Here is a 12,919-nt window from a genome sequence, read left to right as displayed (position 1 = left end):
GGAAGACCTGAAAAGTGTGAAGTCTTTAAGAGAAAAGTTGGGCAAGGCTAAGGTTGATGATGTAGGTGGTTCTTCCAATTTAGTGTGTGGTAATAGTAGTGATGATGAAGGCATATTCTTGACTACTCAAGATGAGGTGGAATGTCAAGAAAAATGGTTAATGGATTCGGCTGCCTCCGTGCATGTGTGTAGAGACCAAGGAGCATTTGATACTTTGCAAACAAATGGAGCCTTTGGACATGTCAAAGTTGGTGACGGTCTCAAATTAAAAGTTGAGGGTGTAGGGAGTGTGAGAATGAAACTCAATGATGGCACCATAAGAACTTTAAAAAATGTGAGATATGTCGCTAAAGCTTGTTCCAACATCGTTTCCTTAGGAGTGCTGGCATCTCAAGGTAACCGATATGTTGGTTGTGGTAAGTGGTGCAAAGTTTATCGTGGCAGTAGCTTGGTAATGTTAGGGAGGAAGACGACAAACAATATTTGCTATATGGATGGACATAGCGTGAAGATGAAAGCCGACGTAAAGAAAAAAGTCCGCTTTTCTGAGATAGTTGAGGTGTTTGGAGCTTTGGGTCAAGGGAGGAAATTGTTGAGTTAATCTCCCCAAACACCTAACATTAAATATGAAATAATGTGTGTATATGTTTCAAATGCAAATGCGTAGGTTGATTACGTTTTGCAAGGTGGAACGTATAATGCATTAGAGGTTATTGAATTGTTTTAATGAGAACAATTAATAAGCTATTAGAAGTTTTGAGAATTTTGTAGTATAAAAAGCAATTGGTGCTAATAGTTTTATACACACAAAATTAGAAAGACAAATTACATTATATTGGTGAGAATACTTCTTGTTCTAGAAGAGAGAAAAGAGAGTTCAACATCCATTAGAAATAATAAGAGTGAGGCAAAGTTCGAGAGAAAGTGATAATACTAGTGTGAGTGATTGTACTTTACAAACTTTGTAATATCTTATTAGTGAATTAATTTGTCGAGAGAGCCTTGGTTTTCCCTTAGTTGAGAAGGGTTTTCACGTGAGAAATTGCCGTATCATTTTATTTGCTCTTACTTACTATCGTTGTTTGTGTTCCATCCTAATATCGTTGTTGGGTGAGACTCTATTCCTACACCAGGTTTACAGGACGCTTCCCCAACAGAATCAACCTCATCTTTAAAATTGGAGGAAAAAAAAATAGTATTCTCAATATTGGACAATGGCTTGTCTTGATCTACCTACCCATATTGGTTTTATTTGACCCATTACAAGCTTGTGACAGATATTGTTCATTGCAAATGAGAATTTTTGATAATTTTGTGAGGTTTTATACCTAGTATCTATAATCAATGTATCGTTTGTTATTCATTCATAAACACGTCAATATCCCTAACAGTTTCCACAACTCCCACTTTCATGACTTTAGTAGCCTTAAAATGGTGTTCTTTGAGAAAATGAGTAATAGGAGTAACAGGCAAGTCTACCGTTGAACAACAAAAGTCAACTTAGCAAGCTTCATTCTAGATACATTGTTCTATTGTTGTGTGGTCACACTACATTTACAGCCTTACCCCAATTCTTCTATGAGACGGTTTTACGATAATGTTAATATAAGATCTCCGAGTTCTCTCACCGTAGATGATTACTTTATTTTCCTAGTTTTTTTTTGTTAATTGACTATGGCCCTGTTTGGTAATCAGCAGATTGATATTAGCAGAAGCAGATTGGTCAAGCAGATTATAAATAACATATTAGATTAACAGGTTTGACTAGTATATTTCAATTAGCAGATTTAGTAGAATTGTTTGGTAATTAGCAGATTTTTGTTAATAGATTGTTGTATTTATGTGTAGATTGTTGACGGATTCATATTTCACAATCTACTAATGTGAATATGCTAGGTAGTGCAGCATATTGGAAAACAGTAGATTGAGCTTCAATCTACTCTTTCAATATGTCATTTACCAAACACTCAAAATAGTAGATTGGTGAGTCAAACATGCTAAAAGCCTTGAATATGCTGAAAATTTTCCAATCCGCCGTTTACCAAACACCGCCTATGTGTTTTATAATTTTTTTCACATACAATACTTTCATATGAGTCGGTTTCATACGAGACGATTTTCTTATCTTTAATCCCATGGCCACCATCATGCAATTTGCAATTGTGGAGCACTGCCTACTACTAGAAACCCACAATTGAATGATAAAAGTCAAAACACGTATAAACCACAAAAACAACACAATAATACAGGACTAACTAAATAAATAGACCAAGTCAAAATACAACACGTCTACCCTGTGACGGATATAGATATATCCATTATAAACTTGCGACGGGTCAAAAACTATTCATATCGGTAGATAATACAAAACAGATTGCTACAGTACTCTCCAGACACTCTGCTTTTGTCTTATCTACCCCATATGAGTAGTATTTGGCCCGTCACAAACTTGCGACGGATATGCCCTCATAAATGAGAATATGTGGTCAAAGCCATTACTACAAAATTTCAATCATATAATCAATTATAAAAAGACTTTCTTACCAACTATCTATATTACATTCTCTTATAAATACTTTAGTCCTATCATATAACATTACCACATAATTACATAAACAAACCATATAAAAAAATGTCACAAATGACATTTACACTAAAGCAAACCATAGTCACATTAATTTTAACCATTTTAATTTCTTCATTTCCCATAACATTATTTGCTCAAAATTGTGGGTGCGACCCGAGCCTATGTTGTAGCCAATACGGGTATTGTGGCTCGGGAGACGCCTATTGTGGTACCGGATGTAGGTCCGGTCCTTGTGACACACCATCCGGTGCACCTACCGGGAGTAGTGGTGTATCAGTATCGGATGTCGTGACCCAGTCGTTTTTTGATGGGATTATTAGCCAAGCTGGGGATTCTTGTCCTGGGAAAAACTTTTATACAAGAGATGCATTTCTTAATGCTATTTCGGGTTACCCGGATTTTGGTACGACCGGTTCTAGTGATGACTCGAAAAGGGAAATTGCCGCTTTCTTTGCCAATGTCGCTCATGAAACTGGACGTAAGTCAATCGTTTTAGAATTTCTGCTACACGCGTTTCATGTCTTATTATATACTCCCTTCAATTCGCTATAATGTTCCCTCTTTCCCGAAACGGATTATTCAAGTAATGTTCCCATTTTTTTTTTTTGGTAACTTTTACTTTTATTTTATTTATTATCCCTCTCTCCTATTACCAAACCCCACACAACTCTTTTACTCTTATTTTATTACTTTCTTTAATGTTTTGGCCCACAACTCCTTATTTAACTCCTAATAATTCATCTCTCTCTCCTATCAACAAACCCCACATTTGTCCTTTATTCATTTTTATTCATTTTTCTTAAGTATTGTGCCCATCTCAAAGGGGATCATTATGATGAATTGGAAGGAGTAATATATACTCTCTGCCATCCAAAAATAATCTTCCTAATTTGACTTTTGTGATCACGATTAAAAACTTTGACCATTAATAAGCGTGAATATAATCAAAATTATAACATGATAATAAAATGTTCACATTCATCATAATAAAATACTCCCTCATATTCTCTAACATCTTCTACATTCCTAAAATGACAAATTCACTAAGATCTTTCACTTTCCTTATTAGTCTATAATTTGTGATTCTTAGGATTTGTGACCCCACTTTTCCTCTCTTACTTTCCATTTCCCCCATTTTCCACCACAAATTTCATTCTTCTTAAAAACTACCCAAAAGCAATGTGGAATATCATAGTGAATAGGAGGGAGTAGGGTTTTTCTACATGGTATCCTTGTATTTTTACGAATTCTACGTGGTACCCCTCAGTTTTAAAAAATATCACTGGTACCCCTGAACATAATAAAAACCTTTTAAAAAACCCAAAATGTTCTAATTCACCTCTTTTAAATGTTGATTTAATGCATTTTTTGTTGATTTTTTGCATATAATTTGCCACACTATTAACATAAACTAGGTAGTATCCCGCGCTTCGCGCGGCCTGTTTTAAAATTTTATTATTATAATTGAAGAAAAATAATATAATTCGTATATAACCTTTAATATTTTTACCTATAAATAAAAATAAATTAATTTTTTTTCTCAAATTTTATTTTTTTAGGTTTAAGTTCAGTGTTTTAAAATAAAATACATATAATTTTAATTAAAACTAATACTAAGTTATAGTTAATTACGCATGATCAACGTTTTACAAAAAAAAAATTGTAACTGATCAAATTATCACATTAATTAAAATAAAATTTATTCGAATAATGCAACAATCAACATTAAGGTATCAAATTATATCATTTCACGATACGTTATGTTCCAAATCAGTTAAAAGATTTATTCAAAATGATGTGAATATAATTTTATGCAATTTTTAATTTTGTATGTATAACGTTTGATATTTATGTATCAAACATATATGGCCCAAACTAAACTTATTCAAATGTTTTGGTTGTGTCTTACATGTGCTATGTGTCAAACATATCTATCAGAAATTTGCACCTTTTGTTTTTTTAACAACTATATATAACGATAAGAGTTTACCGTAAATAAAATAGGTTGAATTTTCTCAAATATCATTTTTATAAGATAACGTATAAAATATTTAAATAAAAGTAATATCTAGTTAGTCATAACTAATGTTTTGTTCTTGACGTATACATATTTAACTAAAGATATTAAAGAAAAATGTAATGTGTATTTTACTTTTTCATGTTGTTTATATAATAGGGTTTTTCTACATGATACCCTTGTATTTATTCGAATTCTATGTGATACCCCTCGCTTTTCAAAAATACCCGTGGTACCCCTAAACATGATAAAAACATCTTAAAATACCCAAAATGCTCTAATCCGCCTCTTTAGAATGTTTAATTTATACATTTTTTATTGATTTTTGTGGCAATAATTTGTCATGTCATTAACATAAACATCGTCTACTCAATTGTAAACATATTTTCTTTACAAAATATGACATATTAAAACGTGATTTTTAGAAGATTGTGTATTTTTAGAACATTTTACTACATTTAGGGATACCACTTATATTTTCAAAAATATAGGGGTATCACGTAGAATGCGAAGAAACATGGGGTATCACGTAGAAAAACCATATATAATATTATATTACTTAATAATCATTACTTTTCTTTTAATTATTCAAACTCATTCGTGATCACTGTGTACATACATACTCGTTATCACAGTATTTAAACCTCTCAAAATCTCATATGTATTCATTTTGTCGCAATATAATTTTTTCGTTCCCACACTATAAAAACTTATATCTTAGTAGTTTTTTTTTTAAAAGTTTTGTTTTTAATATATACAGTGACTCTTTAAAATATATATTTCTTAATAAAATTAATAGTCTAAGTTTTATAACTTTCTTAAAATGTTTTTTTACGTAAATGTAAAACATTGTAAGATGCTCACTTTAATCATCTCTAAATATCAAATTATGTTAATAAATATAATGAATAGTATACTCGATTGAAAGCATTTTTCGCAATGAACGTTTTTATTTACAATTTAGAATTTTTATCAAAATATTTTTTTTTAATAAATTTAGAATCAAATCAACATAATTATTTAATATAATTTTATAATAAAATTTATTAAATTATAATTAATATTTACTGAGATTTATGCTGCATTTATTATGTTTATATTTAATGTTCAGCTGTAATTAATACTCGTATTTAATGCTGGGTTGACACGTGGCGCATCCACAGCGTTTCAACCCAGTTTTATATATATATATATAAGATATCATCTACTCAATCACAAACATATTTTCTTTACAAAATTTAACTCTTAAAAATTCGATTTTTAGTATTTTGGGTATTTTACGAACTATTTGCTAAGTTTAGGGGTAAAAGTGATATTTTTGAAAACCGAGGGGTACCACGTAAAATTCGAAAAAATACAAGGGCACCACGTAAAAAAAACCCCTAAAATCTTTCACAAAAAATAAACAACTAGTCTTGCTGAAGACGGGTTTTGTGAAAAATAAATTTTGAATGAAAAAAACATATAAATGGCAAAAAAATCGAGTCAAAGCGGTGCCTAGGAGACTCGGCTAGTACAAAAAGATTACGTCCCAATTATCGGTTTAAACTTTTGGTTAACACGTTGGTAATATTTTCCTTTGTTATATATTCAACAGGGTTTTGTAGCACAGAGGAGAACAATGGCGCAGCAACAAACGACGCATATTGCGATACAACCAACACGCAATACCCGTGTGTGGCAGGCAAGAAGTATTACGGAAGAGGCCCGATTCAACTGTCATGGAACTACAACTACGGTCCAGCCGGACAATCAATTGGATTCGACGGGTTAAACAACCCGGAAATTGTAGCTAATGATGTTGTTACTTCGTTTAAGACGGCCTTGTGGTTTTGGATGAACAACGTACATTCAGTATTGAACCAGGGATTCGGAGCAACGATCCGAGCTATTAATGGTGATCTTGAATGTAATGGAAAAAATCAGGCTGAAGCTAATGATCGCATTCAGTTATATCAGCAGTATTGTCAAGATTTCGGAGTCGATCCTGGTCAAAATCTTTCTTGTTAGAACCATGGAAAAAACAGAATATCTTATATAATACCGTGTTAAGTATGCTGTGAAGTTAAGACGATCTTAAACAAGGCTAGTTTACAGAAAAAGACTTGGTGGTTCATGATATAATTGTAGTGACTTGAGAATAAAAGCGAGTTGTATTGTATTTGGTTGCATAACAATGTTGAATATCAATATCAATATCAATATATCATTACACTCAATGAAGTTTATTTTGTCTAACTAAGACCGTGCACTTAGTTGCATTATTGGAGAGAGGAGGGGAGATTCAAACCTGGGACTTATTGTCCACAATACTTTTGTCTTAACCACTAAACTAAGACATTCGATTATTACACTCAAGAAGTTATTTACGTATAAATTTGGACATTTTACTTAGATAATTATCACCATATAGCTAAGGACGGGCCAGATAATCCAAAATGCAAAGTATTACGGTCAACAATTGCGTAAAAAGTCTTCCTTCAAAAAATGTGATCCATTTACGATAAAATGTTACTATTTTTTTTTAGAAAAAAGTTACCAGAACAATTTTCTAATAAAAATGTGAGCAATTTTAGCCATAACTTTATTTGCAACATTTTTTTTTTTTTTTTGATGACGAGGGGGTTGAGTCCCCCCGGGCCCATGCATTCCCGCACCACCACATGGACCATGTAAGCCACCCCCTTCGGGGGCTGCAGTGGCCAAGTGATGATCGCCCCAGCTGGTAGTCGAACCCGGGACCTCTCAACTCCTGCATTTCTGCAAGCTTTAAGGTTTAACCCGGCTACCACTGGACTAACACAACTTGGTTTATTTGCAACATTTTGTTATTAAAATAATGATGACATTTTCTTTATCTTAATTTTAGACGAAAAAGGCCTGTGTGATCTGAGAATTTGCCATAAAACATAAGTACAACACAATCTTGCAAATAATACTATCTTGCAAATTCTAAGGATTCCAAAAGGCTACTAACTTGGCTATTAGAAGACTCCATGGTACTTTCCTTCGGTGGCATCGACGACTCGCCACTTAAGTATGCATCATTGTCATTTCGGTTCACCACACCACATCTAACCAAGGGCTGTGATCCAAGTCCAACCCTTCCTCTTATTCTCTCTAGCTCGGCCCCAACTTCCTTCATAGTTGGTCTCTCATCACCCTTTAATCTCAAGCACCATTGAGCAAGATTAGCTACTTCTTTAACTTGCTCCGACACTTCAGCACTTGCTATTATTTTGTCAATGATCTCGAGAAGTCGATCTTCCTTCAATTTCATGAGAAAGAAGTTGGCAAGACATCTCTCATTTTCAGGCCTATCAAAAGAAAGTGCATATTCTCTAGTAAAAAGTTCGACCAGAACTACTCCAAAGCTGTAGACATCACTCTTTTGAGTTAATTCACTTGTTTGCAAGTACTCAGGATCCAAATAACCACGCGTTCCTAGGATTATAGTGGCTAAATGATCTTGATCGACTGGAACCAATCTTGACGCTCCAAAATCGGCCACTTTGGCCATGTAATTTTGGTCCAAGAGAATGTTGGTGGACTTGATATCTCTATGAATTATAGGTATCGAAATTGTGGTGTGCAAATAGGATAAAACCTCGGCCACTTGAGACGCGATTTTAAGCCTCATATCCCACTTAAGCAGAGACGCTTTCACCTCATCATGTAAATGGTCGCTTAACGTTCCATTGTCAATAAACTCGTACACAAGTAATGGTAACTCGGTCTCCAGACAACACCCTAAGAGCTTCACCACATGCCGGTTATTCAATTGAGATAATATGACGACTTCATTAATGAATTGCTCGGTTTGGGCAGAGTCTACCTTGCGAGACTTCTTAATAGCAACTACTTGATTGTTATCCAAGGTTCCTTTGTATACGACACCAAATCCACCCTCGCCTATGATATTGTTATCGCTATATTTGTTTGTCGCCTTTTCAAGTTCTTCGATGGTGAATACTTTGAGCATTTCGACCTTTACATCTCTTCCAGAGATAAGCCTTTGATGCAACAAGTGACCGCCATTTTGTCTAAAGAAGGTTTCGCGAGCTATTTTTAGACGCTTTTTCTCTCGTTGCAAGTATAGTACAAATGCTAGCATTATTAAACCAATGATACTACCACCAACACCTGACAATTATACATCAAATTTGTCAAAATCTCGCTCTACAACGACCAATAGTGCTCTGAAGCATCCCCAATAAACTAAAAGATTAAGAATTGCTCAGTTGATTGAAAATAATCTTTTAATTGATTCACACAATTAATTGTTGACGTTTATGCTTTGTTATGGCAACCATCACATATATATTGAAGTACTGTTGTAAGAGTTTTTACTTACCAACCGAGACCTTGAAAGATGTCGTAGAAATTTCCTTGCGATGAGGTATACAAGTACCCGTCTTTGTCCCATCGCCATGGAAGCCTTTTGGGCAACGACAACTATAGCCACCATTAGAATTGATACAATATTCTTGCTTTTTACAGTTGTTGAGGCCTTGATCAGCACACTCATCCACATCTACGTAACACAACTCGAAATTATCAGTTTTTACAAACATGTTACACGGAACATACTACTAACATATAAGACCATTTTATACAAGTATCTTCGTAGAACTGCAAGTCAATTTTGGGTTTATAAAATGCCTATATTAGAACGGTTTTTCCAGAATGACACGGAGCTGTTATAAAATGAACAACCATACAAGAACGGTTTTAGATTATACCGTTCTCAAGTAAAGTATGAATGAAAAAAAGTAAGGGATATTCTCTCGTGTACCCCCTCAACTTTTTCATTTTCTAAGATATACCCCTCTTTCTCTTGGAAAAAAACTTTGACCGCCAGTAACTCTTGGCTACAAATTCAGAATACGATAATTTTTTTTTTTCAAATTGTCCGTTTTAAGAGGTCTTCAGTTTGAAAAAGAATTCACCAACGTCTCAACTAGTAGTCAGGAATTATGGTCGGTCAAAGTTTATTCGTTAAAAAAGCTTTGACCAACCATAACTTACCACTGGTTTGAAAAAAAATACCGTTTTCTGAACTCGTAACAACGAATTATTATCACTCAAAGTTTTTTTGTGAAAAACGAGGATACATCTTAGAAAACGAAAAAGTTCAGGGTACACAAGAGAATATGCAAAAAGTAAAAATAAATAAATAAATACCTTTGCAACCATTTGCTAAGTATGGATTACCCGAGTATCCATCGTTACACTTGCACCGATAACCAACATTAACACTCGAATCATCACAAGTACTATCGCCATTGCACAAGCACGTCCCTCTTGCTTGAGCTATTGCGCAATTTTCTGTACCAATCATCCAATCAAAGATAACCGGGAGCTCCCCTGCCTTAAGAGGCACATTAGTTACGTTATCAATCCGAAAATACAAAGCATTTTTTTCAACAACAAATGCAGAACCACAAGGATTAAACCCGATAACATCCTTGTGTTGGTGAAAACTTTGGGCTTCAACGGTAATGTTGGTCACGCCCTCGGGTACTGGAGTAGTACAACAACCGAGATCTTTACACGTTCCATTCGCAACAACGTCGTGGATTGTATCACATACTGTCATACATCCAGTATAATATGATTGCTTATGACGCATTCCTTTGAACCAAGCAAAGGTGTCACACCCTATGGCCGCGAAAACACTTTTGGTACTAGAAATCGTAAATCTGCGAAATTGTCGCGTTATTTTGGAAAACTTGTTTGCCATTTTTGGCAAAACAAATTTGAGAAATTGCGTTAGAAACGCGAATTTCTCCTTCAGGTAATAAGATGTCTAGCACCTCGAGCCCTGCATACATGGGACGAGGTGTGTCGTCTTTGGACGTGTTATCACAATCGATTTTGTAAAAAATGTCGTTGATACTCTCGTTGTAATAACATCCCGTTCCTGTACCAAATGGGTACGGGATTGTAACGTTACCACATTTGTTTGGGCATTTTTCGTGCAATGTCCATTGGTTGTCTGTTGCTCCTTTCTCTGCTTCGATTGCTGTCGTGACCGATGTGATTATCAAGTGTTTCATGGTTGCAATAACAAATATTAGGATAAAATTATTGATTAATCTCATTTTTTGTGTAGATTATGTGATTTAATTTATTTAAATTGTTTGAATAATATTATAATGAGTCAAAAACTGTTGTATTATAGTGTAGCTTACTTATGGTTTGGTTTCTTTTGTGATCATGTGATAATATTTATAGAGGGAGGTACGGTTGAATATAGGGAAGCTTTAGGACAACAAGTTGAATTGAAGGGTTGATCTTGTGCCATGGCGGATTTAAGTCAACAGATTTGTGACGGCCGATATCCGTCACAAGTTTGTAACGGGTCAAGTAAAACCCACACGAGTAGATAAGACAAATCATTTGTGACTACTCACGTGAGTAATAATTAACCCATCAGATCACAGTTTTGTAACGGATATACACGTCACAACTCACAAGCGAGACTTACTGAAAACTAATAGCGTACCAAAAAAAAAAAAAGTGCATGTAATAAATGTAGGACATTTCATAAAATTTCACGTATCAAACTATCAAAGGCCTTTTTAAAGATGTAAGATTCTTGTGGAAAGACAAAGATGGTTCAATATTGAATTTCTTCTTTTTCTCCAAGTATCGTTATACTATTAATTATACTGAAAGTAATGTAATCCCTGATTAGGGTATTCTATTCATGAGAAATATATAGGATACATAGTTGCTACATACAAGAAAAGTATATCAACATATCAACAAACTGTGAGAAATACAAGGGAATAATAACCAAATAATATTCACAGAATATTTACTAATATACCCCCGCAGTCTAAGCGGGAGGGCAACGAACGCTGAGACTGGACCGAAATCTCGTAAAAAAATGCTTGGGAAGGCCCTTCGTGAAAATGTCAGCATATTGATAATCCGTAGGAACATGTAGAACTTTCACCTTCCCAATGCGAACCTGTTCGCGAACAAAGTGAATGTCAATCTCAATGTGCTTGCTGGTTCGCTGATGTTGAACAGGATTGTCGGAAAGATAGACCGCAGAAACATTGTCACAATAAACGAGGCTGGCCGATTTAATAGGGACTCGAAGTTCGAGTAACAAATTTCGTAGCCAGCAAGTCTCAGCAACTACATTTGCAACTCCCCTATATTCTGCTTCCGCGCTGGAGCGAGAGACAGTACGTTGGCGCTTGGAAGACCAAGATACCAAGTTGTCACCAAGAAAGACACAATAACCGGAAGTAGAGCGTCGTGAGTCAGGGCAACCCGCCCAATCAGCATCAGTATAGGCAGTTAAAGTATGAGCGGTTGATTTCGAAATGTTGAGACCACAATCAATAGTGCCCTTAATATACCGTAAGATACGTTTCATAAATTGGAAGTGGGGCTCACGAGGGGCATGCATAAACAAACAAACCTGTTGGACCGCGTAGGCAATATCGGGTCGAGTGTTGGTAAGATACTGAAGGGCTCCGACAATGCGACGATATGTAGTCGGGTTAGGGATGAGCGGACCAGCCGTAGCACTAAGCTTAGACCCGGGTTCAACAGGGGTGGACACAGGGTTGCACGTAGCCATATTAGCACGTATGAGAATGTCACGGGCGTACTTATGTTGAGATAAAAATAGGCCGGAGGAAGTGCGAGTTACCTGAATGCCGAGAAAGTGATGTAAAATACCAAGGTCTGACATCGCAAATTCCTGTGACAAGTCATGTATAATACGACGAAGTAGGGATGTGCTAGAGGCAGTAAGAACGATGTCGTCAACATATAGTAAAAGATAGGCCGTGTCCCGTCCACTATGGAAAATAAAGAGTGATTGATCACATACACTGCTTTTAAACCCCTTGGATAAAATAAAGGTCGTAAACCGCTGATACCAAGCCCGAGGAGCTTGCTTAAGACCATAGAGGGATTTACGGAGGCGACATACATGGCGTGGCTTAGAGGGGTCTACAAAACCCGGAGGTTGGTGCATAAAAACCGTTTCGGCAAGGTCACCGTGTAGGAATGCATTTTTGACATCTAACTGATGTATTGGCCAAGAACGGGTGACCGCAAGACTCAAAACAGTTCGGATCGTTGTGGGTTTAACCACAGGGCTGAAGGTTTCATCACAATCAATACCCACCTGTTGACATTTACCGTTAACCACAAGGCGAGCTTTATAACGCTGCAAAGTACCATCGGACTTAAATTTGTGACGAAAGAGCCACATACATCGAATAACATGAGCATTAGACGGACTAGGCACAAGTTCCCAAGTGTGATTATTAATTAAAGCTCAA

General features: G+C 35.5%; 1 protein-coding gene and 1 pseudogene across 1 annotated transcript; one reads left to right on the top strand and one right to left on the bottom strand.

Annotated features, from left to right (window-relative positions):
* The first annotated feature begins 2,574 nt into the window (after positions 1 to 2,574).
* Positions 2,575 to 6,820, top strand: LOC141656898 (acidic endochitinase SP2-like). Its single transcript, XM_074463983.1, has 2 exons — positions 2,575 to 3,065; positions 6,202 to 6,820. Exons 1-2 carry the CDS (start codon positions 2,633 to 2,635, stop codon positions 6,612 to 6,614), a joined length of 846 nt encoding a protein of 281 aa, XP_074320084.1. The 5' UTR covers positions 2,575 to 2,632; the 3' UTR covers positions 6,615 to 6,820.
* Positions 6,821 to 7,501: 681 nt separating this feature from the next.
* On the bottom strand, positions 7,502 to 10,726 carry LOC141655947 (wall-associated receptor kinase 2-like; annotated as a pseudogene).
* Positions 10,727 to 12,919: the final 2,193 nt, after the last annotated feature.

This window comes from Silene latifolia, chromosome 5 (genome assembly GCF_048544455.1).
Source record: "Silene latifolia isolate original U9 population chromosome 5, ASM4854445v1, whole genome shotgun sequence".
Classification (NCBI taxonomy): domain Eukaryota; kingdom Viridiplantae; phylum Streptophyta; class Magnoliopsida; order Caryophyllales; family Caryophyllaceae; genus Silene; species Silene latifolia.
The sequence above is the reverse complement of the archived record's forward strand: the minus strand, read 5'-3'. Positions and strand labels throughout refer to the sequence as shown.